The sequence below is a fragment of the Plodia interpunctella genome, chromosome 29 (assembly GCF_027563975.2).
Source record: "Plodia interpunctella isolate USDA-ARS_2022_Savannah chromosome 29, ilPloInte3.2, whole genome shotgun sequence".
Lineage (NCBI taxonomy): Eukaryota > Metazoa > Arthropoda > Insecta > Lepidoptera > Pyralidae > Plodia > Plodia interpunctella.
In genome coordinates, this window is record NC_071322.1 from 2,760,807 (window position 1) to 2,786,201 (window position 25,395).

The 25,395-nt window shown below is 37.4% G+C and overlaps 3 protein-coding genes across 9 annotated transcripts in view; 1 reads left to right on the forward strand and 2 right to left on the reverse strand.

Annotated features, from left to right (window-relative positions):
- The window catches only part of PAPLA1 (Phosphatidic Acid Phospholipase A1), an 81,363-nt gene extending 80,179 nt beyond the window's left edge, over positions 1–1,184 (reverse strand). For 2 of the 3 annotated variants that reach the window (XM_053766633.2, XM_053766630.2), the window contains exon 1: positions 892–1,183. In XM_053766633.2, the coding sequence (XP_053622608.1) occupies positions 892–1,045 (154 nt within the window). In that variant the 5' untranslated portion in view covers positions 1,046–1,183. Of the gene's footprint in view, positions 1–891 lie in introns of all 3 variants that reach the window. The other variant, XM_053766631.2, reaches the window with a different exon arrangement.
- A 290-nt stretch (positions 1,185–1,474) lies between these two features.
- abs (abstrakt) lies at positions 1,475–11,229 on the forward strand. The gene is made up of 12 exons (XM_053766642.1): positions 1,475–1,882; positions 2,454–2,636; positions 3,478–3,645; positions 4,373–4,562; positions 5,085–5,221; positions 7,019–7,116; positions 7,289–7,452; positions 7,701–7,906; positions 8,701–8,817; positions 9,012–9,202; positions 10,271–10,370; positions 10,692–11,229. The coding sequence occupies exons 1-12, from the start codon at positions 1,663–1,665 to the stop codon at positions 10,778–10,780; spliced, it is 1,863 nt and encodes a 620-aa protein (XP_053622617.1). The 5' UTR covers positions 1,475–1,662; the 3' UTR covers positions 10,781–11,229.
- A 1,802-nt stretch (positions 11,230–13,031) lies between these two features.
- On the reverse strand, positions 13,032–24,080 carry LOC128682110 (zinc finger protein ZFAT-like). Of its 5 annotated transcripts, none has more exons than XM_053766634.1 (8): positions 23,871–24,080; positions 20,962–21,105; positions 18,759–20,618; positions 18,400–18,469; positions 16,695–17,951; positions 14,835–15,024; positions 14,138–14,321; positions 13,032–13,440 (listed from the first exon to the last, which is right to left on the reverse strand). In XM_053766634.1, the coding sequence occupies exons 1-8, from the start codon at positions 23,964–23,966 to the stop codon at positions 13,153–13,155; spliced, it is 4,089 nt and encodes a 1,362-aa protein (XP_053622609.1). In that variant the 5' UTR covers positions 23,967–24,080; the 3' UTR covers positions 13,032–13,152. The 5 variants fall into 5 exon arrangements, with proteins under 5 accessions (XP_053622609.1, XP_053622611.1, XP_053622610.1 ...); XM_053766636.1 differs by lacking the exon at positions 23,871–24,080 and adding an exon at positions 23,388–23,657; XM_053766635.2 differs by lacking the exon at positions 23,871–24,080 and adding an exon at positions 21,855–22,082.
- Positions 24,081–25,395: the final 1,315 nt, after the last annotated feature.

Consider the following 25,395-nt stretch of genomic DNA (forward strand, 5'->3'; position numbering starts at 1 on the left):
ATTTTTTTTCTGTGCAAGTAAAAAAACAACCAACCAACACTGACCCAAATTATTTTTCTAACTGGGTTTCTATGTTATTTAGCCAACCCAAAGGACATAGTGTTTCAGCATACTGTTATATGATTAACCACAAATGATATCAATGTTTTGTCAAAGTCATGTGAGATGCCTTTAGGTGACTTGAATAAAATCTGTCACCAGTGTTAGCTATAACACACAAAAAGAAGACAAAGAATATCCATGCAAAAACTAATATCAATGCAAAAGCAGATATAAACGCAAAAGCTTGTAAGAATGCAAGGACTTGTTTACACATAACTTCCTAATCAGATTTCAATAAATTTTGCTACATTGGTAAGGGCAAGCCTGGAAAACTTTAAAGGCAAAGGTAACTTGTAATATGGAAAAAGCCTAAGGAGATAAACTCGACAAGTCACTCCAAAAGACCTTTTAATAAGTAGGTTACTTTGAAAATTCTCATGTTTTACTTACATGAAAAACATAGTCACGACCTTTCTGAACTTTTTTGTATTTAAGACTAGGATATACTGGAAAATCCGGTATGAAACCACTTTCAAATGGTGCATTTCTATAGGATTTGTACAAAAACGATGACATTTGTAACACTTCACTTGTACACTTGAAAACAATTATTGCTAGACGTTTTACGAGCACTTATGTAGCGAAAAGCTATAATTTACTTCACAAAACCCGATTACCCGATAACCCGTCTCTGAATCCGATCTGAATTTACGCAAAATTTTCGTAAAAACGAACGTTATTCGCGCGGCCTTCTTTGCGTTATGATTTTGGCATGTTTAAACTCTCCAAGGTCAGTCAAATGGAGTTTATGTGCGTAGATATGTTATAAAAATAAAGATTAAAACTCACCTCGGCTGGTAATCAAGTCCTGGCTTCGCACGACGGGCAGCAAGACAGCGTTGTGTGTCAAGTCCTCGATGGAAAGACCAGTCACTGCTGTTGAAAGCAATGGGTTTTTCAACACGCCCCGACCAGCTGGGTCACCGAAACCTTTATCGGACATATTGTCATTAAGCTATTTAGCGGTAGAAACACAAATTTTCAGTAATTTACACATTTGGAGGTCACAAAAATGAAATTTAATTAATTTATTGTGAAGTTACGTGTCACTTGAATATTTTGACAAATTCTTTCATGTGACAATTTGGTTTGACGTTTCGTCAAGTGTTTCGTTTTGATTTTGATCTTTTTTTAGTTTACAAAAAAATAGGACATGATCTTTTATGTGGGCTTATGTTAAAATTTTAATTTTTTTTACTCATTTTGTTAATTTAAATGGACACAGCGGATTATGATACCGAAATATGCGTTATTTATAAAACTATTTCAAAGATATAAATAAATATAAAAACGTTATCGAGCGAACTAAGCGATTTAAAAAGTACAATGTCAATCAGACAGATAATGTCAATGTCAAGCCACGGAAGAAAGAAGAAAATAGCATGTTTTCCAATATTTTCGAGCAAGCCGAAATAAACCTAAAATACGAAAGTAAGAGGTGCAATTTAGCAAAATTTAATCAATATTATTTATTGCACATGTATTGTTGTTGTTGATACATCAGTCGAAACTTGATAATTTGTTAGTGTGCATTTTTGTAAAAAGCGAACTGTAATTACAATGTCGGAGTCTCAACAGAAGCCTAACCCACCTATCAAGCGCTACAGACGCGAGGAGAAGTCTTCCGAATCCGAAGAAGACGTGGATAATTATGAACCCTACATTCCCATAAAAGAGAGGAAGAAGCAGCGTTTGATGAAGCTAGGAAGGCTTGGGCAACTCGCTGCTGAAGCCTCGGCCGAGACGAAGAGCTCCAGTGAAAATGATCCCGATGACGAGAGTAAGTTAGCTAATTTTAATGTGTATATTTGTTTGTATTACTCTCCCTGACCTATCAAGGCGAACTGGCAAACACGGCTGTTCGACCGGTCTGAATCATTATAGGCTAGCTGACAGGGCCTTGGTACAACCTGTACTTACAAACATACAAAATTAAAAACTAAAATAACACACTAAAAACTATGAAACATGGAATGCCGTGGTTAAAAATGTCTGACTCAAAAACTAGGTATAATGGGCTGATTCGGTTGAAGTAAGACATTCAAATTACATGAATTATGTTCTCAAAACTGTGAGTTATGTTTTTTAAGCTTCATATCATAAAATATAGTATCACAGATAATTTCAAATAGTATCCAAAGCAAATTAATCCTTAATCCATGTGTTATTGCTAACACTGGTGTCAGATTTTGACTTTTACAGACATATACCTAACTAGTGGTAAGTTAGCAAATTCAAAAGCCAACCTTTCCTTCATGGAAACAAATGGTTATAATTGAAAGTATAGGATTCCTGTTTTTCTGCTAGGAATCTGCTATAAACAGAAATATAACATTTCCTCTTCTCAACAGCATCTCAAGAAGAATGGGGTCGCCTCAACAATGTGTCACTGCTGGAGCAGCACAGCTCCCTGAAGCGGCTGGCGGAGGCCCGGGCTCTCTCCGCGGCCGAGAGGCAGGCTCGTGAAGAACAGCATATATTGGAGAGTGTTGCACAGAGCAAAGCTCTTATGGGAGTCGCTGAGTTGGCTAAAGGTATGTTTCAAATAATTTGGGTGAAATTGTCCTAATATTGTTCTAAATGAACCCTGGGCTGCGACACTCAACAGCTGAAGAAGAAACCAGGAATATGCTCAGATGAGGGAAAGAGACATTAAAAAAAATTAACAGTCCCAATATGTGAGGATGGATCATCTGTATTGGGCCTCAATTGTGTCCAATGATACATGTATGTAGCGAACTGTCCAGAAAGTACCTTATGGGCATAGGCTACGTTGTGGAGAGTTAGCTACAGACACTCTTACTCTATGTCAAAATACATTAATTAGTTAATTGCTCTGTCCTAACATGACAAATATCAAGTCTGTCTGTCATGCTTTCATGGTTAAACTCTTGGCCGATTTTGATAAAATTTGGAATAGATATAGTTAATGACCCGGGCTCAATAGACTACCGCGGCTCAGCTGGTTGCCACAACTAGTCATATATATGACCTTTTCTTTTTACGACCTCGGTGGCGCAGTGGTAATGTGCTTGCCTCTTAACCGAGATGTCCCGGGTTCGATCCCCGGTCGAGTCATGATGGAAAATTATCTTTTTCTGATTGGCCCGGGTCTTGGATGTTTATCTATATATATATTTGTTATAAAATAATATTGTATTGTTGAGTTAGTATCCCATAACACAAGTATAGAACTTACTTTGGGGCTAGCTCAATTTGTGTATGATTTGTCCTAATAATATAATATAATATATTTTCTCATGTAATGCCACGTATGTACTATCATCTACAATCGGATAAATACTACTTTATTTTAATGGTTTATTCACATCAATCTATATTTGGATATTCTGATCAATATTACTTTTCCCTCAGGTATCCAGTACGAAGACCCAATAAAAACGTCCTGGCGCCCGCCCCGCTGCATCCTTGCGCTGCCAGAGTCCCGTCACGAGAGAGTGAGACAGCAACTCAGAGTGTTAGTTGAGGGGGAAAACGTACCCCCTCCTATACAGACCTTCCAGCATATGAAGTTTCCTAAAGGTGAGCCACATTTCGATTTAAATAGAGTTAATATTCACTGATAAAATTGGTTCAGTATTTGTAGTCACTTGTGAACCATTTCATTCAAAAAAGCACATGCAAACACACATAATACAAAAGGTTCAACACAATGCCAAGCATTGTCTGTATATTGTATTTTCTTATTAATAAGACGTACACTCCTGTTATGAGGCTAACGAAGGCTACAAAATGATCGCAAGAGCCTGTCACTTTTCTTCATTTTTAAGTTGACAACTAATATGTCTAAGTGGAGAAGAAAAAGAAAAAAGCCGGGAAAGTGATGTAGGTGGCGTGTTGGATCAACAAAATTGTGTATGGGTGGCAAATTAGTTAGTGAATTAGTCACTAGGTTTTGCCCGCGTGTTTTCTAGCCGTTATTTTTCCAGAATTAAAAGTACCGTATGTTCTTCTCCCTAACCCATTACATGCATATGTTAATAATAAAATAACATATTTAAAAAAATATAAAATGATATCAGATTAAAATAAGATGAAATAAAATGTCACTTACTATCTTACATGTAAGCTAATTATTGTCATTGCGATCCAAAAACTCTTTGATTGTGTAAAAACGTTTATCAAGAAGAGATTTATTTAATTGGCTTTTTGAAAATGATTTAACGTGCATTAATATGGTACACACGTGCACTATATTAATGTATATTTCAGCTGGAGAATTTTCATTAACAGACCAATCATTATGCAGGCATAATCAGGGGCCTAGAAGCGAAAGGCATTAAAAATCCGACTCCTATACAAGTGCAAGGCATACCGTCAGTGCTGAGCGGACGGGACATGATCGGCATCGCGTTCACTGGCTCCGGGAAGACGCTGGTGTTTACACTACCGCTGATCATGTTCTGTCTTGAGCAGGAGCTTAACATGCCTTTTATAAGGTATGGTATATAAGTCTTAAATTGTGTTTTCGTTGTGATAAATCCTATTTTATGTTATAAATGCGAATGTGTTGTGTATGTTTATGTTCGTTACGTTTTCAAGCGATATCTACTGCACGGATTGTTATAAAATTTGGTGCACGGGTAGAATATAACCTGGAATAACACATAGGGTGCTTTTTATTCTGATATTCCCACGGAAGCGATGCCCCATTGGAAGTTAACGCAATCGAATATGACCAATTATGTTATACATATATTCTGATCGCGTTGACTTTCAAAATTTTTTTTCCCAGCTTCAAGGGACCCTTGACCTGGATATTTCATGTAAATTTCTAGTCCTGAGATAGTCTAGGCTTCAACAGACAGACAACAAAATACGATCACTTAATTGTGAGGGTTCCGTGTTTACCTTTTGAGGTGCGGACCGGATCTTTAAAAAAATGTGAAGGTGGCACGAAGCGCCCTCAAGAATAAAGCATCAGACGTGGCTTCCAATGAAACAACGTAATCGTTCAACAGAAATGAGGGTCCTTACGGCCTGATCATATGTCCGTCGCGCGAGCTCGCGAAACAGACGCACGACATCATACAACACTTCATTAAACACATCAAGATGACTGGCAGTCCTGAAATCAGAAGCTGTCTCGCTATTGGCGGTGAGTAATATAATATATATATTTCCCAACTAATATTATATCGTATGTTGTATGTTTGTTACTATTTCACGCAAAATCAAATGTTATCAAGTTACCCCTTTTTTTTTTTTTTTTGTTTACCCAGGGGAATGCTTGTTACGCACTGAGTGTGGGACTCCTGGGCCGCTAGTCGGCCCAGCCTACCCACTAAACCCCTGGGGCGTTTTCACGCTGCCGTTATGGGGGACGTCACGGGGTCGCTAGGCATTCGACCGCGACGCCCCCCCGGCCGGCCTTTCGGCCCCGACCTGGGCGGGCAGCAAGCACAAGTGCTAACCACCCGCCCCTTACGCCACGCGAGCGTGGCGCGGACCATCAAGCCCACTCCGCACACCAGTCAGAAAGCTGACGGGGGGAGCGGGCATCACCGACCGCTGGTCCTGAAGGGACCAGCGATCACAACACACACAACACACACACAAAATCTTGGGTGCCACAGGGCACCCAAGTCTGCCTCTGTACGGGCGCAAGAGGTGATAGGCAGGTGACACCCACACATTGCACCCGATACAGAGGCAGCCACCCTTCGGCCGCAGAGGACAGGGGGATCGTCGAGAGACATACCGACTCTCCTCTTCCCCTGCGGCCCCACCGCACCGTGTTCAGCGCCACGGCCGCGCTGTGGTCGCGGAGGACAAACCCCCGCGACCCCACCTCTGGTCCCCTCTAGTTTCCACATCCAAAGGCTGGTGGCGGGTCACCAGCCAATGGCAGTACTACTGAGGGGACCGTCCACCAGGCCCAGAGCACCCACCAAAGTCTCTGGGCCTTGGGTTCCTCTTGGTTCACCGGGGTGGCTGGTTGTGTCAGACCAGCCCCCCCGGTTACTAAGCCCCACCATCGCGACAAGATGGGAACCCGTCGGGGGGTTATCAAGTTACCCTGCATGAACCTCTGGCGTGGTAATTGCGGCGAGTTCACAATGAATTTTGGTGGGTTGATGTGTTGTTGACTGTACACGGGTAGAATATAACCTGGAATAACACATAGGGTACTTTTTATCCCGAAATTACATGTTATAATATAAATATTGAAACACGGTTTTCAGGCGGACATTTTATTGGTCATCTTTTTCATGACATTATAAAATGAATTAGGTACTAGGAACATACAAGTTTTTTTTTACAAAAATTATATTTTTGCCACATGCTTTTATCGTCGTCAGAGAGATCTTGTGGCATTTAACGCCTGCCAAAAAACCCCTTACACGATGAGACTTTTAGAAAATGACTTTGCATGAAATCTTTAGTAAACTGATGAAATCTTTAGAAAATAACTTTCCTTTACACTATGTAGTGACGAGATCTTTAGAAAATGACTGATTTTCACTATGTAGTAATGAGATCTTTAGAAAATGATTTTGATTGACACTATGTAGTGACGAGATCTTTAGAAAATGACTGATTTTCACTATGTAGTAATGAGATCTTTAGAAAATGATTTTGATTGACACTATGTAGTGACGAGATCTTTAGAAAATGACTGATTTTCACTATGTAGTAATGAGATCTTTAGAAAATGATTTTGATTGACACTATGTAGTGACGAGATCTTTAGAAAATGACTGATTTTCACTATGCAGTAATGAGATCTTTAGAAAATTATTTTGATTGACACTATGTAGTGACGAGATCTTTAGAAAATGACTGATTTTCACTATGCAGTAATGAGATCTTTAGAAAATGATTTTGATTGACACTATGTAGTGATGAGATATTTATTATATGATTATTGTAACGTGGTTGTAACGCTTTTCAGGGGTGGCTGTGTCCGAGTGTATGGAGGTGGTTCAAAGAGGTGTTCACATCATGGTCGCCACGCCCGGCCGGCTCATGGACATGCTGGATAAGAAGATGGTAACGTTATCCCGTTATCCTACTAATCATAATTCTAAATAATATTACAAATGCGAGAGTAAGTTTGTTTGTTACCTCTTCACCGCATTACCTACTTGACCGATTGTTATTAAATTTGGTAATATATTATAATAGATAAGTAAATATCAAATGTGTGTTGTTTTGTTTACAGGTACGCCTCAACGTGTGCCGTTATCTGTGCATGGACGAAGCTGACCGCATGATAGACATGGGTTTTGAGGAGGACGTGCGTACTATATTCTCGTATTTCGCTGGACAGAGACAGACGCTGTTGTTCAGTGCCACTATGCCGAGGAAGATTCAGAATTTTGCACGGTAAGCTCAGAAAAAAAAGATATATTTTTTAATAATATGTGTTCAGGATCGATGTTGCACTGGCAACCAACAAAATAAGTTTATTTGCATTCCTTAATTTAAAATATTTCTTCACAATGATGGTGGCACGGTGGCGCAGTGGTAATGTGCTTGCCTCTGAACCGAGAGGTCCCGGGTTCGATACCGGTCGAGTCATGATTTAAAATTATCCGGGTCTTGGATGTTTATCTATATATATTTACTTCAAGGTCAGCGTTAGTGAAACCGGTGACGGTGAACGTCGGCCGCGCAGGCGCAGCGTCGCTCAACGTCCGGCAAGAACTCGAGCCCGTAAAAGCCGAGGCCAGGACAGTACATCTACTGCAGTGCCTTCAGAAAACACCTCCACCTGTCTTGGTCTTTGCCGAGAGGAAGCAGGATGTTGACGCGATTCACGAGTACCTACTGCTTAAAGGTGAGCTCATGGTAAGCAGTCAGTGGTATGGTCTGACTGGGATGGGTCGCCAAGTTTTGCCTGTATGATGGGAAAAGACGACAGGGAAATGCGTGAAAGATATTGGAAATGACTTTTGCCCAGCAGTGGGACATAAATTACTTCATAGGATTATTTTGTGTTGGATCAATCCGTATTCTCCCGTGGATATCGTATAGGATGACAAATTAACAATTAGTCTTAATAGCATTCCAAAGTAAGATCAATTTGACCTTACTTTGTAACATAACTAGCGATCCGTCCCGGTTTCACTCGGGTAAATTCATAATTTACACCTGATATATTTAAAAAAACCATATCAAAATCCGTGCGTACTTTCAAAGATCTAAGCATATATAGACAGACAGCGGGAAGCGACTTTGTTTTATACTATGTAATGATTATAATTTTACTAGCACCTTCGACTTCGCTCGGGTAAAAATATAATAAACTAGATGTTGCCCGGGACTTCGCTCTCGTGGGAATTTTGAAATAAAATATAGCCTATAGCAATTTTGGATAATGTACCTTTCTAATGGTGAAAGAATTTTTGAAATCGATTCGGTAGTTTCGGAGTTTACCCGCCTCAAACATACAAACTCACAAACGCTTACCTCTTTATAATAATAGTATAGTACATAATCTAAACCTTTATTAGGAATGACACTATCCACTGGTGAAATTCGTGCACTATTTTTTGAGTTTAACACGAACAGACAGACAGACGGACGCGGCAGAGGACTATGTTTTATATTATGAATGCCTTGCGTTGGCAGGCGTGGAAGCCGTGGCCATTCACGGTGGGAAGGATCAGGAGGAGAGGTCGAGAGCCGTGGAGGCGTTCCGAAGGGGGGAGAAGGACGTGCTGGTCGCTACCGACGTCGCTAGCAAAGGTATGTTTTTATTCGTTTTTATTTTTCATTTATTAACCCCCGACGCAGAAAGAGGGGTGTTAAAAGTTTAACGTGTAACGGTATACAGACAGTTTGTTCATCCGTTTGGGAGTTACGATGCCACAGACACACAAACTTTCGCATTTATAATAATAGTAGTAGGGGGATACTAAAAAAATAAATTATAATTTCAGGACTCGACTTCGCGAATATCCAACACGTGATAAACTATGATATGCCAGAAGACATAGAGAACTACGTGCACAGGATAGGGCGCACGGGACGCGCGGGGGGCGAGGGCGTAGCCACAACACTGTTAGGGAGGGCAGCCGACGATTCTGTGTTGAGAGACTTGGCGCATTTGCTCAGAGAAGCGGGACAAAAGGTAAAAAATTATACATAAACAATTTAAGTAAATATAAAAAAATAAACATGTTTTCGTATAATTCGATATATTTTGTAAGTTATCGCTTGAATTCACTTCAAAAATGTTTTAAATTTTCTGCGATGGAAACGGATTGAAATTATATAAAATGTGGATAAAAATTTTATTGCTCTCCTGTAACACACGCTATACAAAAATATATTAAAACAAACTTAAAACTAAACATGGATTATGTGTGCCACAGAAACACCACAAAATGAACAACTTCCGCCATTTTGTTTATTTATTTATTTCTTTATTTATATACCTAGATTATTTTTAAGTTTTCGCTAATTATAATAATAATTGTTAACGCGAGGGTGGCACTAGTGTAAGAGTTTGCTTACAACTTAGCATAGTTTGCATGAGATAGATATCTATCTATAAGCTAGCGATATACATATGTATATCGCTAGCTTTTGTGCACATCTACGTATGCGAGTAAAAAAAATTTTTTACTTTACTTTTAATCTTTAACCTTTTTTTTTTAGTTTTAATCACTTTTTAGTGCTCTCCTACACTGTCCCAGGAACCAAATTTCAGCTTCCTACGCCCATTAGTTTCGGCTGTGCGTTGTCTGTCACTCACTCAATAACGCATAAGTTTTATATACCTATATACAGATTATTATATAGTATAAAACAAAGTTGCTTTCCGCTGTCTGTCCCTATGTATGCTTAGATCTATAAAACTACTGAACAGATTTTGAAGAGGGTTTTTTTAATAGACAGTGATTCAAGAGGAAGGTGATGATAGTAATACGATAAAATCGCGGATAATAGACACAGTTTTATAATTTGCCTTCGTGAGCAAATGGTCATCGCACTGGAGGTCCCGGGTTCGAACCCCGGTCAGTTCAAAATGGAAAATGAAATTTTTCAGATTGACTTGGGTCTTGGATGTTTATCTACATATGTATATGTTATAGAATATAGCATCGTTGAGTTAGTATCCCATAACACAAGTTTCGAACTTTGGGGCTAACTCATGTGATTTGTCCATATATATATTTATTTATAATATTTTCAGGTGCCATCCTTCCTGTTGGACATGATCGGGGAGCCAGATATCCCGGTGGCCGACGGACAAGGGTGCTCGTATTGTGGAGGCCTGGGACATCGGATCACTGGTAAGGATATTTTATTTATTTTATCAAACTTTATTGTTCGTTGAATCAAACATTTCGTGTTGTTTTATCATCGTTTCAACATGTTTTTCATACAAACTTTAAACCCCCCCCCCCACACCTATACGGGTACGTATTTTAGGGGTTGGTTTTGAAAAAAAACGTACCTTATGTTTGAACGGGGGTCTTTAGTCTATATGCGTACCAAATTTTATTTTAGTGATTTAGTCATGAAAGCTAAACAGACGGACTTACGCATGTATAATATTCCTCTTATCACCATATTCAAGGATATTTTATTGATTTTATCATAAAAATTTCCAGAATGTCCTAAACTGGAGGCGGTGCAAAACAAGCAGGCGTCTAACATCGGGAGACGAGACTACTTGGCTAACACTGCTGCGGATTATTAAAGCACGCAACTTCGCCCGCGTGAATTTCCCACGGGACCATTTATTTATTTTAATCACAAAACAGAACTAACAATACATACAAAATTATATTAGTTTAAACTAAACTATTTAACTCAAAAATATTTTTTTAATACTTATGTATACTATTATTATTATGATTCGGGTAATCTCCGAAACTACCGAACCGATTTCAAAAATTCTTTCACAATTAGAAAGGTACATTGTTCAAGATTGCTATAGGCTATATTTTATCACAAAATTCCCACGGGAGCGAAGCCGCGGGCAACATCTAGTATGTTATAGTTAGGGTTAGTTATAGTTAATGACTAAGTGATAAGTAATGTAAATATGTGACGAATGTAAAATTATTTTAAGTGAAATGTTTTTACATGGCTTTTAATTTTATTTAGGGCTATTCGAAATAAAATAATTTATAAGCTGATAATAAATGTTTATTTATTCATGTCTCAAGTATCGACATTCGCAACAATAACATTTAGAGTACATTTATATTTACACCTTTTGTAAATTATAAATTCATACATATTCCAAAAATATATTTTCCCAATGACATGCTCGTCGCATAAAATCACGCCTGGCGTAGTCCTTTCGGAAAGTGCGCGACACGCGCGGCGCATTTGCGTGAATACAAATTCGACATACAATTAAAATTAGCACCGGCGAAGCGTCATACCGATATCAAGCTGACGCTAACGGTTCAGATACTTCAGACTTAATAATGACAGCGCAAGTCAATATAATAAAACAAATTATTAGTGAAAAGGTACCTTATGGAGGGAGGTCGCTTACGACATGTCACTTGTTCATTTTTATTATAGATGTGCAAAAGCAAAAGAACCTTCGGGTCCTTGCTATGAAAATAAATATATAAGCAGTGTTTTTTTGTGTTTACAAAGTTTGACAGCACGCTAATGGGCTAGTTGCCAATTTTTTGTTTTGATGACTATTCGAAGGCTCTCATATCATTAGAAGCACCAGTGAAAAAAATACTGTGATAATGACAATGCTTTCAAAGATATGACAAAAAATAATTTTCGGACTCGTCCAAACGCGAAAATGTTCGCGAAGAATGATATGTTTGTTCGACAGCTACATCAAATATTACGTTTATGATGAAGATTTCTTAATAAAAGTTGTTACAAAATTTTTGTTATTAATGATGGTTTTATAACTTCATATTTTTTGAAAATGGACTTTTTAAAAGTTTAAATCTTCGTATTTAGATCCAGCTGCATTGTTACAGTCTATAGAATTATCATAATGATCCTAAATATATATCTTCATCTAGATTATACATAATTTTTACTATTCTGACCTTGGCAACTACCCTATTCTGGAGTAAGATTGCAAAATCATCGTTTGGCTAAAGATAAAATTAAAAAGTGAAGTGACTCGCGGTAATATTTGTTTGTTTGTAAATATCTTTATGACACAAATAAATTTTAAAAATATATACATAACAAGAAAGTAAATACACAATGGCGGACTTGTTCCATGGAGGGATCTCTTCAAGTCGACCAGCAATAGTTTGAGAGGATACATTCAAGCAATATACGGGTAGAAGTAATGTTGTACGAATAGAAGTAACAGTAAAAATAAATTATATTCATATGTATTACACTATGATACATAGTTATATATACATTATATATATATTGCTTATATCATACTAAGTCAAAATGTTACGTATATTTGGTCATCTGAATAAAAATTTTGTTATTCTTTTAATATGTCGTAATAGTTACTGCCCTCCATAAGTCACTTATATCCATAGAACGTCACATTTATCAATATTAGACCAATTCACTTAATCTACACTTACATAAATTATCATAATTTAACAATATAACAATAATCAATTGACGGATTTTAACGATAAAATTATTTTATTTCTTCTTATTAAAAAAGTGAACATTGTATAAACAAAATCATAACTATATAATTAAGCAATAAAATTTAACGATAGATTAGTAGATAAGCATGCGTTTATCCCAAAATATCCTACCGATTGACAGCTGGTCAGCAGCAACAGCATTCCCAGAGAGAGTTCACGTCGGACAGGCGAACGGTTGTAAAATTTATACACTGAATTTTCCCAATTCCGAAAGTAACCAGGAACACGCGAGGAATATATAGTCGGCCAGTAACTAAACATTAGCAATGAAGGGAGTGTCATTACTGTACTAGCAATTTTTATAAAAAATTGTGTGCTTTCACTGTTACACTATTGTTTTTCTCTTTTGTTGTCACATTTTAAATTAAATTTTCACCGTTTCACTGCGACACTGCGCTAGAGAGCTGTTTCCTCACATCGTTCACCATCCTGACAATAACATTTTCAAATTTCACTTTTATTTATTACTAACACTGTGCACTAGAGCGAGGTGCTTCCTCACATCGGTCACCTTCCTGAACTTCTCCCCGCACTCCGGACAGTCCGCTATCTGGCTCCTCATCTTGTGCTCCTCCCACTGATGGTCCCACTTCTCTTTGACGCTGGAGAACCTTTTCCTGCACATGTTGCACGTATAGTAGCTGACCTTATCGTGGTAGGTCCTAACGTGACGACGGTACATTGATTCGCTGTAGAAGGATCTGTCTGGACAGCGAATGCAGATGATTGGTTCGGGGCTGTGTGTCTGAAAATATAGATTGGTTTTAGTTAAATTAATAATATATAATAATAAAACCTATTTTAAGTGTCTTTATATCACATTAGCTGTAGCCCGCGACTTCGCCCGCGTGAGTTTTCCACGGGAACAGTTCCGGTATGTAAAGTGCCCTATGTCCTTCTCCATACTATAAACTACATTTATGCGAAATTCCAAGAAGATTGGTTGAGTATATAAAGCGTGGAGATTATAATATTAATCGGGATAGGATTTTACATATAGTTATATATGTATTTGACATGAGATTTAATTCTATGTTTATGATAAACACAAATTAACCTAATATTACCTAGGTTGAGCCGAAGATAAGCACGATACATTTAGGTAAGTACCTATATTTGTGTAGACGATTTTGTTGCAACAAGTATACCCGCTTTGGACCCGGTCAAACATAATGTCAAAATCAAATCATTTATTCAGAAATTAGGCATTCACAGGCACTTTTTCACGTCGTAACTAACCAAATAAAAAACTTTTAATAAAAGATCGAGCTGACCAGTTCTCCCCGGCGGCACCCGTTCACGAGTTGACGCGTGAGTCAGCCATTGCGAAGCTCAACCACAATAGAGGGAACCTCCCGACCCGAACCACGACGCCGCCACCGGTTTGACCATGTGTCTTGCCCAATATATCCCCAGTATTGTCATAACCTATACATACTTACAGCTATATGCGCGACGAGCGAAGACTTAGCCACGAACTTCTTGTTGCAAACATCGCAGACATACGTTTCCAAGTTGTGAACTTTTTTGTGCTTCACAAAATTTGACGAATCACTGAATGTTTTGTCGCATAATTCGCAGTGGTACACGGGCAGGCCCGCGTGATCGCGCATGTGGCGCCGGAACCTGGAAAGAGGGGGTTTGCTTAAGTGCTAGTAGTTTGTAGCTTTCAAAATCATTTTCATACTATTTATTCGCCAATCAAGTGTTACAAATTACAATTAGTGCTTATAACTTAGTCACATTTTACAGGTATTGCGAATTTAATGTGTTTGAGCGGCGAAACACTCTGAGAAGGTTCCCTGTTTATATGCATACAATTTTATGTCATAATTTAACATGGCATAATGATTTTTAAGCGTAACGTTGTGTTGTTATGTGTAAACCATGTTCTTACGCATAATGTTTTACGCAAAACAATTTGAACCATAACTAACCTAAAAGTTAATTATGCCACATTTTTCCGTATGCCAAAAAACAATTATGCCAAAGAACAATAAGACAAAATAGTTCATGCGACAAAAAGTGGTCCCCTCTGGGAAACCATATTTATTTAAACAATGCATATGTATTTATACACTTGTGTATATGTGTAGTAGACAGTATAATTATACAATCAGCGATTGAAACCATACTCACTGGTCAGTCTTTTCGAAGCCGGCGCTGCAGATCTGGCAGCGCAGCGAGCGATTGCGGCCGCGGTCCTCGGCCGCCGCCTCCAGCAGGTGCTCCACCAGGTGCCGCTTCTTCTCGTTCATGCGGGCGAACTCGCGGCCGCAGACCACACACACCTTCGGTATGTTACGCGTCACTGACGCTTGGAATATATCTATAAATAACGTGTCAATCTCAACGTTGACGTTGGCAAAATCGTGGTTTTGTCAAACGATGGACCCATGACACTTAAAAAATAAAATTACAAAAATTAATATTTTGCCAGAAGCTTTTATTGTCGTCACGAGAGATCTTATGGCATTCGACACTTGACAAAAAACCCATGTCCGTGCTGTAAACGGTTGAGGAGTTCCCACGTTTGGAGCCTATCCAAAGGGCTGCACCATCAGGTCATGCTTATCATAAAGCCACAAATACATTAGGAAAATAATTTTAAAGATCTAAGCATACATAGGGATAGACAGACAACAGGGAGCGACTTCATTTTATACTAATGAACGTGATTATAAAGGCAAAGCTTGTATGTTTGTTACTTCTTCACGCTCTAAATGGCTGGGCCAATTTTTATGAAATTCGGTATTGGGGCAGCAGATACCTTCTATTCATTTATCATTTATCCCTTGCTTTCATGTACAGATTCACATTGGTCGTCACTTGGATTAACGCATATCTCGTACGAGAATCTCGTAGGATTTGTTCAAGAAATCTATGTACGGTTTATAAAGTAGAGATAGACAACTACTGGGCATAAAATTAAAAACGTTCTTTTTAATAATTACGTTTATTATTTTTTATTGTTACAATGAATCATGAACCACAACCACGGCTCACACCGCGGGATGCAACTAGTAATATTTTTGATTCGCTATCTGGCTTAACCACGCAATACAGACAATCCACAAATGCACAAAATAAATGTGAATGTATAATGATTGGTTGTTACAATTGATTGGTTGCTATCTTCAACCCAACATAGCCCAAAACAAACAGACTGCTAAGCTAAAATACGCCTTTACTATGTACCAAAGAGTTTATTTTGCTGTAGCATACAAGGTCCGATACCGAAGTTTAGCTACTCCACGCTAGATGGCGGTGGTAATAAAAAAATTTGCCACAATTTTCAAGGTAAGTCATATGCTTATTTCCCGGTTGTATAAAACAACTCCATTCTTAATATGTCTTCTTATATTATCATTTTCGCACTTTTTAATTTTTTCTGTGTTCGGTGGGCTCAACAACATACATATAACAATGTTACTATCAAATATTTTAGACCCATATTCGTTAATTGACATCTTCGAAGAAAAGGTTGCGTTGAAGTTTGTTGCGCCGTCGTATCTTACACGGAAGTAAAGCTTTGCTAACCTATGGCAAGGAACAGAGTATAATGGAATACACTCTCATCGCAAAGAACCTGCTTCTCATGCCAGCTCCACACTTTCGACGTACGACACGAATGCATGAACTGAAATGCGTTGTTTGTGTTTATTTACCTGCAATGAAAAATCAGCAATGTATCCGGTCCATCAAATTTCGACGAACATTTGCGCGATAGCGTGGAGCCGGCATTAAATAGTTTCATTGAAATTATGTTTATCATCCAAGTTCATTACAGAATTAGCCAACTAGCTGCGCTTGGCTAATTCTGTTGCTCCCGTGAAAATTTCGGGATAAAAAGTACCCCATGTGTTATTTCCGCTTATATTCTACCCGTGTACCAAATTTCATAACGATCCATCCAGTAGATTTCGCGTGAAAGAGTGACAAACACATATACACCTTCACAAGCTATAGCATATATAATAGTAAGGATTTTGAACTTACCAAGAATGACTTCGAGTAACTTTCTAGATATGATCCCATCAGACTTGTAATGCACAGCCACACTTATATCTTGATGTATATGCACCTCCCAATGCTTGAAAAACATATTCCTATGCACTATATCCCTACAAATTTTACAGATAAACACTGGCGAATCACTTGACAACAACTTAACACGTGCAAATGACCTGTTTATATGCGAATTTATGTGTAATATCCAACTTGACAAGCTCGGGAATTCCAAATTGCATTCCTTACAGCGGCACATAGTGTATCCATGAACGCGTAGATGTTTCACATATTCTTTCATTGTATTAAATATCTTTTCGCATTTCGTACACTCCCTTTTCTCATGTTCAAGTTCGTTTTTAAACGATTTACACATATGTACCTTATATTCCCTTGATGTGCCTTCAAAATCGCAACTAGAACATACACACAAGTCATCTATTCCATTCTGACTTGTAGCTTCATAATCTAGAAAATTCTGGATCTGCTCGGAAAATTGTTCCGCTGAGCTCTTCGAGGTTTCACCTACATCATTTATCTCCTGTTTCACTGGCATTTCTTCAAACTCCAAGAGTTCTGACACGTTGATTGCCGCGCCAACGTCATCCACTTCCATTTTGATTGATGCAACCGAAACGGGCAGTATTGGTTTTATATTGATTTCTGTATCTTTCGGTGATTCTTGTTCGCAACAATCGTCTGATACGTTTTTGATTTTTATCGTTGGCTTAACATCAATGTCTGTTGTCTCTGTAGTTTCTTGAATTGTTGATTCTGTTGTATCATCTGCTACTGAGTCCAGTTTTGGAGCTTTTATTGTATCTTCTGCTACTGAGTCCGGTTTTGGAGCTTTTATTGTATCTTCTGCTACTGAGTCCGGTTTTGGAGCTTTTATTGTATCTTCTGCTACTGAGTCCGGTTTTGGAGCTTTTATTGTATCTTCTGCTACTGAGTCCGGTTTTGGAGCTTTTATTTTATCTTCTGCTACTGAGTCCAGTTTTAAAGTTTCTGGTGTATCTTCTGCTTCCAATTCTAGAGTTTCTGTTGCAATTTCTGGTATTATAAATTCTACATCTGAAGCTGAGTCTTCATCATCTCGTGTATCACCATTTTTATCGTCATTATAATCATTACTTGGTCCAGTTGCATTTGGGTCTTGATTATCTGTACTTGTTATAACCTCTGCTCCATCTTCACTATCATTTGGGTCGTCCGTAGTGGAAGATTTGCGAATCCTTTTCTTTTTATCTGAAAGTATTAAATCATTATAATACACTATTTTACAAGTATTAAGACATATTAAATAAAATTGCGATTTAAACAAAACACAAATTTGTAACAGTGTTATAGCTTGCTTGTTTGCTTGCTTGCTTATAAATATTCTATAATATAACACATAGATCAACAAAACAGAAAAACATCCCTAAATCAACAGACGTAGCAAACTCGCAGCGAATTTCCATTGCAATTCGGCGCTGAAATGCTGCCTGTGTGCTGGGCACCTTGTATTTTTTTTTACATTAGTTGTATTATGTAATTGCACAAAAGTTGGATTAGACTGTAAAGTAACTAGCAATTGTAACCTGAAAATTCACTACCAAGAGTGTAACTCAAACTCTCTGAACAGGTTACATTAGGATTGGTGTGCTAAATGGCATGGAAAGTCCCTCCCTGTTTCAAACCGAACTGAACTGACCTGTTGTATTGTTTGACTTGTATTCTATTACACGCTTGTGGTCCTTGTACAAACTTGTTGGAATAATCATCTGGAAAATAAACGTGAATTTGAAATAAGATGGTTAGAAAAAGTTTATCAATTTGTTGGGAGCTAAACATAAAATTTAAAAAGTTACGAAACACTCTGTGTGACCCATTTCGGCCTGGAATAACACAATCTATTGGTAAAAACCTACAAAAATGATACGATTCTTTTTTAAACTTGTTACAATATATTTCTTCCCACAAAAGTATCAGTTTTTTTTACTCAAAGTTTCGAAATCGCCGCTTTGTCTAAAAATAAAACTGGCCATGCGATTAAGATAAGATAAGACTCACCTTTGCACATCGCCACGCCAGTTTCGACGCCTTGTGTACTAGCGCTACGTGCCGCTGCACCATCACAAAATTCTCTAGCAGCACATTACTCGGGCAAGCCAAGCATTTATACACCAACACAAACTTGTCCGTGTGCTTCAACACATGCTCCATCATATAACAGTCCCTCTCCACTACCTCATTACAAAATTTACACTTCACATTCAATTTCGACACCCTATTTGTATCCTCCAAATGTAAATTCAATGCGGTCCCCGATGGAAAATGCCTCATACAGAATTTGCATATGTGTCTCTGTAGATTGGTCCGACGGCAGTAGTGGAACGTATATAGCAAATAGTTTTGATTGCAATACGAACACTGACGCACTGACACCAACATAGGATAATCCGAACGTGGCACGTGATATTGATACTGGTGTTTGTGTAGTGCGGCTTCTTCGAAGAATATCTGCGGACAAATCTTGCATTTGTATGCCTTTATATCTTTCGTTGCTTGCAATGTCATTTGCTTTTTCCATACACTGAGACATACACCCATGTGTTCTTTGAGCCCTAAACATGTGTACAACGAACTGTCACAAGCTGGACACTTGTATGCAGTTTGATCCAGTCCAACATGAAAAGCATAGCTTTTACCACACCTCCAGCATTCGTTGTCAATAGGAAACATCCTGAATTTAAATGGTTTCGCATCGTGAGCTATTATACTACATTCCTGGTTATGCTTTTCTAGCGCAACTACCACATACGTATGCTTCTTTATATGGTTCCGGAACGGTTCCAAGTGCCACCAACCATCGTTACATATATAACATTTGTATAGTAATGGAACAGTCCTGGCTTTAGCCGATCCCTGATAAGCGAACCATTGACGGAAAGCATAATCCACTAAGGCATCCTCTCTGGATATTTCCAAAGTCTCAAATCTGGCACTACCTAGTCTATTCCGTAACTCAATATTTAACAGTTTTGCCACTTCATCATCTTGTTGGGCTAAACCATCTGCTACAGATAGGATTTCATCTTCATTGACCACAATGTGTTCAAGTATATGATCATCATTGATTGTTTTTTTCAAAACAGATTTATAAGCCATATTGCGGAGTTGGGATTTGTTGATTTTCTCGGCTGCCTTGTTCACTTCAATGAAATAAATTGGTCTTGCAAGTAATTCCTCAACATTTTCAAATTCCTCATCATTTTCAACATGTGAGGTTGTAGCTTTAGTTTTCTCTGTACAATCTGTATTTTTGTCGGCTATAGCTTTTGGGACAGCTTTATCACCAATTATATATATTGGTCTTATATCTTTTGGAGTCAATGTTGTTGTTTTTGGAGTCAATTTTGTTGTTTTTGGAGTCAATGCATCAGCTCTCACTGGTTTCTTTTTACTTGATTTATCTACATCCACAGGCTTTTCGGGCACAGGGTCATCAAAAACGATGTTGATTTTTAATTTCGGTTGCAAATTAACATTTGACACATGTTTCACTGGTTCATTCTTTTTCTGTTTGTCTGTCTTTTTGGCAGGTTTGACATATTTAACTCTCAAATTCGGTTTGGGAATGTTAGGAATTGGTGTTGGTTTATTCTGATCTCCTTTATTAGATTTTTTATTATCTAATTTAGCTTTTTTCGGTTCAGGTTCAGCTTTCGAAGGGCCTACTATCAGTCTTGGGTCAACCTGGTTTTTGATTATCTTTTCATACTCATTTAGAGGTCTGTCCTCAACTTCTTCGTCACTGGCCGCGTCTGCCCAAAACTTGCCGTATTCATCTTTAGTCCAGTCGACTTCTTCTTTAATTTCCTTCTCTAATGCCTCTGACAGCTTCTCTGATTGCATTTTAGCGAAGTTTTCCTGAAATTGGAATAAGAAAATAATTATTTTTTAATCGAAATATGGATTTATTACCAGATACATCTTGTAGGTATGTGTGTTGGATTGGAAAATCTTCTGTTACTTTCTTTCTCATGGCTGACCGTCGATTTGTGAACACTGCTGCCAGGGAATTGTTTAATTAATCGTTTTTTAAATCAGCTATATTTTTTAACAGGATCCGATCACAATTACAATATGTTTTAGAATACCATATACCATATACCCATGTATTTTGTTAGTGGAGACGAAAAAGTAGTAAAGCGGAGGCTCCGATGCTCAACGGCTGAGGAAGTAACCGGCAAAAGGGTCAGATGTGCCTTACCTCGATAAAGAGTTCATCATCTATCCATTCCTCGACTTCTATATCAACTTTAAACTGTAAAGATTCATTCTTCTTCGCTGGCTGCGACGTCGATGGCCGGGGTGACGACAAACTCTTTGTATTCATAATTCTTATTTGCCGTTTCTGAAATTATATTAATTAATTGAAAAAGTTGCATTACATAAAAATAATATTGTCCTAGCTGAAGGATCTGTATGACGTCACAGTTACTGATGTATCAGCGGCGTCAACTGGTCTTCACAAATATGATTCGCCGAATCGACGCATGCTAAGAAGATTATATAAAGGGTGACGTTTTTATACATTGGCAATATTTTGTCTACATGCTCAGTTTATGATTCTAAACAACTTTTAGTATGGGAGTAACTCCGATCAGCTGTTCTATACAAAATTAAATATAACTAAATTGTGGAAAATGTACGGATCGGCTGAATTTTTTTCGCGATTTCGGGGTTGCTTCCATACTAAAAGTTGTTCAGTATCATCGACAGAGCATGTAGATAAAATAATGCCAATATATAAGAAATCACCTGTATCACACCTATATTAATACAAAGTGGTAAAATTTATTTATTTACCATAACAGTTTTTACACGACTGGCCTAATTTATAGTAGTGTAACTACTATACCTATTCTACATCCTATTTAACTTATAAAAAGTGCTATTAATTATAAAAAGTGCTAAATTTGTGAATTCACCAAGAGAACAGGAAAATAAATCTAATTAGATTCATATTTGGTTTACATAAATATGATCATGTTTCATCTTTTCGCAGTCAACTCTAGTGGCTCCCTATTAGATACCGTCGTAATCTACATATCCTTTCACTTCTGTAACTCGGTTCTTTACAACCCTTATACTCCTCTTTACCTCAAAGAACGTTTCAATTTTCTCAGTGAGGTCAATAATCGCGAGGTACGACATAGCGTTAACTCCTTTCGCCTAGTTATTCCCGTTCACGTGTCCCAGTTCTATTCCCACTCCTTTACTGTCCAGGCTGCTTGTTTGTGGAATGCATTGCCGGCTGAAATTCGCAACGCCCAAACCTTGTCATCTTTTAGGAAGCAAGTAAAGTCTCATTATATTAGTCTTCTTTAATCTGTTATATATTTATTCATTGTTCTATAACAACACTTGTCTGTATGTTTATATATTTCTTCTATATCTTTTTATTTTAATATTTTATTTTTTTGTCTAATTATAAGTTTACTGCACCCTCTTAGTTTACTCGTGTCTCTTTCCATCCAAAGGTTGGCTGGAAGAAATTGCATTAGCGATAAGTCCGCCTTTGCACTCATTATGTTTGAATATCTTGTTGTAACTGTACTCCTTTGTAAATGGTGCAATAAAGAGTTTATCTATAAATCTATTGAGGCAGCTACTTGGTTGAGTGTTCGCAGCGCTTGAGTTAACGGCGCCTTGTTGAGCAAGTTAGCGCGTCAGCGCGGCACGGCCAACATCTGCGGCCGACGGCGACGCCATACGTACTTGTTTGGGATAAAGAGACTCACACATCCTAACACCTCACTATTTGTTAGCTTTCCTCACATAGGATGCCAGGTGCAACTCGCTACGAACTTGCAGTTCATCATACCCCACCATACCCAGTACAAATAATGTTGGTAAAACCCAGTAAAATATGGTACATTGTGTATGGTACCTTGGATCCTTTATGCATACCTAGTTATTATAATTTCAAGTTAATATTAATAAAAGTGTGTCCGAAAGGAGGTTTTCAGATTTGTTACAGTGAAACTTATTGTCTTCAGAGAGAGCTAGTTTTATCAAATGTGACAATAAACTCATGCAGCGCAGTAAACAATCCCCCCATCTGGAGCAGATCTTGGATGCACATCGGGTCTTACATTATCACTACATAGTAAATTAAATATAATGCAGACCAATGTCATTGTTATATATTGGTAATAAAATATTATGATTGGGTATTAAAAAGTTTTAATTTAAGGCTCAAATGCTTAGCTTTCCACACAGATATAAGTGTATATCTGTGGCTTTCAACTATACATATAGATGACCTCCATGGCCTAATGGTCATCACGCCAGACTGCTACACTAGAGATCCCTGTTTCGACCCCCGGTCAGGTCAACATGAAAAATTATTATTTTTCAGATTGACTTTGCCTTGGATGTTTATTTATATAGGTTATACTTATGTGTTATGAATTATACCTAGTAAACATTCCAAGAAGTTTTGAAGACAATTTTTTATCACTATACCTACATACAGGCCAGTTGCCTGTAATACAGATTTACAAGTTCCTGGCAAGTTGTACGAATAGAAATAAAAAAATAATAAAGAATAAAGCTAAGCTTCTTATTACATAAGTACCTACAATCTCTTCAATAAATGACATTACCAAAATAATAATATTAGATACCTACCTATATAAGTATCTGGGACACAATTTAGTTCTAATTTTATATCTATACATTTTTAATTTGTAGTAAAAATTTTATACTGCCAATACTTTTTTTTTTTTCAAATATCATAGTATATAACCTAAAAACTTTTGTGGACATTAAACGCCTATATCGATGTAGGTATACAGAGTTTGATTTCATTATTACACATGTAAATATATAGATTGTCTGTAATAAACACCTATAGCATAAAAATAGAGGTGCTATGAAAATACGCAATGTCCACGAAAGTTGACAGGTCGAGGGTAGAAATAAGAACGACGTTAAAATAGCACAAATACCCTCAAACAATTTCCGTCTCGACATAATAAGATCAATTTTTGAAGATAGAATGAAATACTACCTACAATTTAATTGATTATTAATGATTTTTTTAAGTGGGTAGATATTTTGTTTTGATTGAGAATGATCTATTATAAAGTTCAATATGGTGGGTGGACCTACCTTCTCTTCGATGACTTCCTCAATCTCAGGCTCTCCTCCTTCTGTACATCGTGGCACTAATCTTGTTTTTCTAGACCTGCGTTGTGGCTGCGACATGGTGGTGTTTAATTTTTTAACTACCTAAATAGAAGTAAAAACAAAAAGCTTTTTGTTTGAGGGTACTAAAAAGTAATATAACATACTCATCACTCACGGCACTGCCTACGAAAGTTTTTTGTTAATTTGGTTGGCATTACCTAAATCATTCGTTCCCTTTCAAATTTCCATTCATTAGGCTAGTGATACACTTAGGTTAAGGGATACATTGTCCTGTCATACATCACTCCATACACTACCCAAAGATTTGATTTAAATGAATTTCATAAAGTTTGTCTTACTTATAATACACACTGAACCGTGTTTCATATATCATTATAACATATTATATTCCGTGTCAATCTCAACCTTGACGTTGGTAAAATCATCGTTTTGACGCACGATGGAGCCATGAAATTAAAAAAAAAAGTTCTTATATCTTTGTTGTCACCTTTCTCGCGAAATCAAGGAGCGAGATAGAGAGGGTGCGGATAGAATAAGTAAACGTTCGTTTCGCGCGGGGCCCTTCTAAATCTATAGCTCGTTTGATAAAAAAACTGAAATGCTGTAATGAAACGTACATGTCTATGTACAAGTCAAACTAAAGACCTAAATACATACTCCTTCGCTGACCAATCGACAGATTGCTTTCTAATTATTATATTAATATTACATTACTGTTCATATATATTTGTGGCTTTCTGCTAGCTAAACATTAGCAAATCAAAAGCAATATTGGCATATTATATTGGACAATAATTTGATAAGTGGAATACCGCCATAATAAACCACGTTTTTAAAAAAATGCTCTTTAGTTTATGTTGGTCTACAAGCTCTATGGACAAATATGGAATAAACAAAAATACTGGCAACATCAACATTAATATCGATTGACTCACTGAAATAAAAGAATCGATGTAAATGAAATATATTTTCGAAGATTTCATTTTACTTGCAAGTTTATTTCAAGATCTGGGGACATGTCTTCCCTATGTCTAACAGAAAATATTAAGCCTCAGCACTGAGTAATTGGGTATACTCAGGGTTTTTGGTAATTTTTCCATATTTAGCAGTTGTAAAAATGAATCGTATGTAAAAAAATCGTATGTCCATATATAACAAAAATTAACAGAATAAGAAATAATAAACTGATTGCATATATAAAATACAACTAAGTAGTTACAATAAATTCAAATAATATTGAATATCTATTCCTTGACCATGCAAAGAACATTGCTTTGAATGGCGAGGCTAATCCTCTGAGCGAAAAACCAGCCAGCTATTTAGTCACCAGCGATGAAGATCAATCTAACTTGGTGAGATTTATTTAAAGAAACCTATTGCACAAGGTCCAAAAATCTACAAGGACCAAACATAATGTATATGAAAAGGTGTGGGTGTTTGCGCCTCTTGGCATCCTCGGCGCTCTCAGCAGCCTTCACTCGAAACT

Coding starts and splice junctions, on each gene's coding strand:
- abs (XM_053766642.1), top strand. CDS start 1,663: ATGTCGGAGTCTCAACAGAAGCCTAACCCACCTATCAAGCGCTACAGA. Junction 3,646..4,372: donor GCATATGAAGTTTCCTAAAG/GTGAGCCACATT, acceptor ATCATTATGCAG/GCATAATCAGGGGCCTAGAA. Junction 7,117..7,288: donor ACATGCTGGATAAGAAGATG/GTAACGTTATCC, acceptor TTTTGTTTACAG/GTACGCCTCAACGTGTGCCG.
- LOC128682110 (XM_053766634.1), bottom strand. CDS start 23,966: ATGTCGCAGCCACAACGCAGGTCTAGAAAAACAAGATTAGTGCCACGA. Junction 21,106..23,870: donor AGGAAGTCATCGAAGAGAAG/GTAGGTCCACCC, acceptor ATATAATTTCAG/AAACGGCAAATAAGAATTAT. Junction 18,470..18,758: donor TGGCGTGGCGATGTGCAAAG/GTGAGTCTTATC, acceptor TTTATTTTCCAG/ATGATTATTCCAACAAGTTT.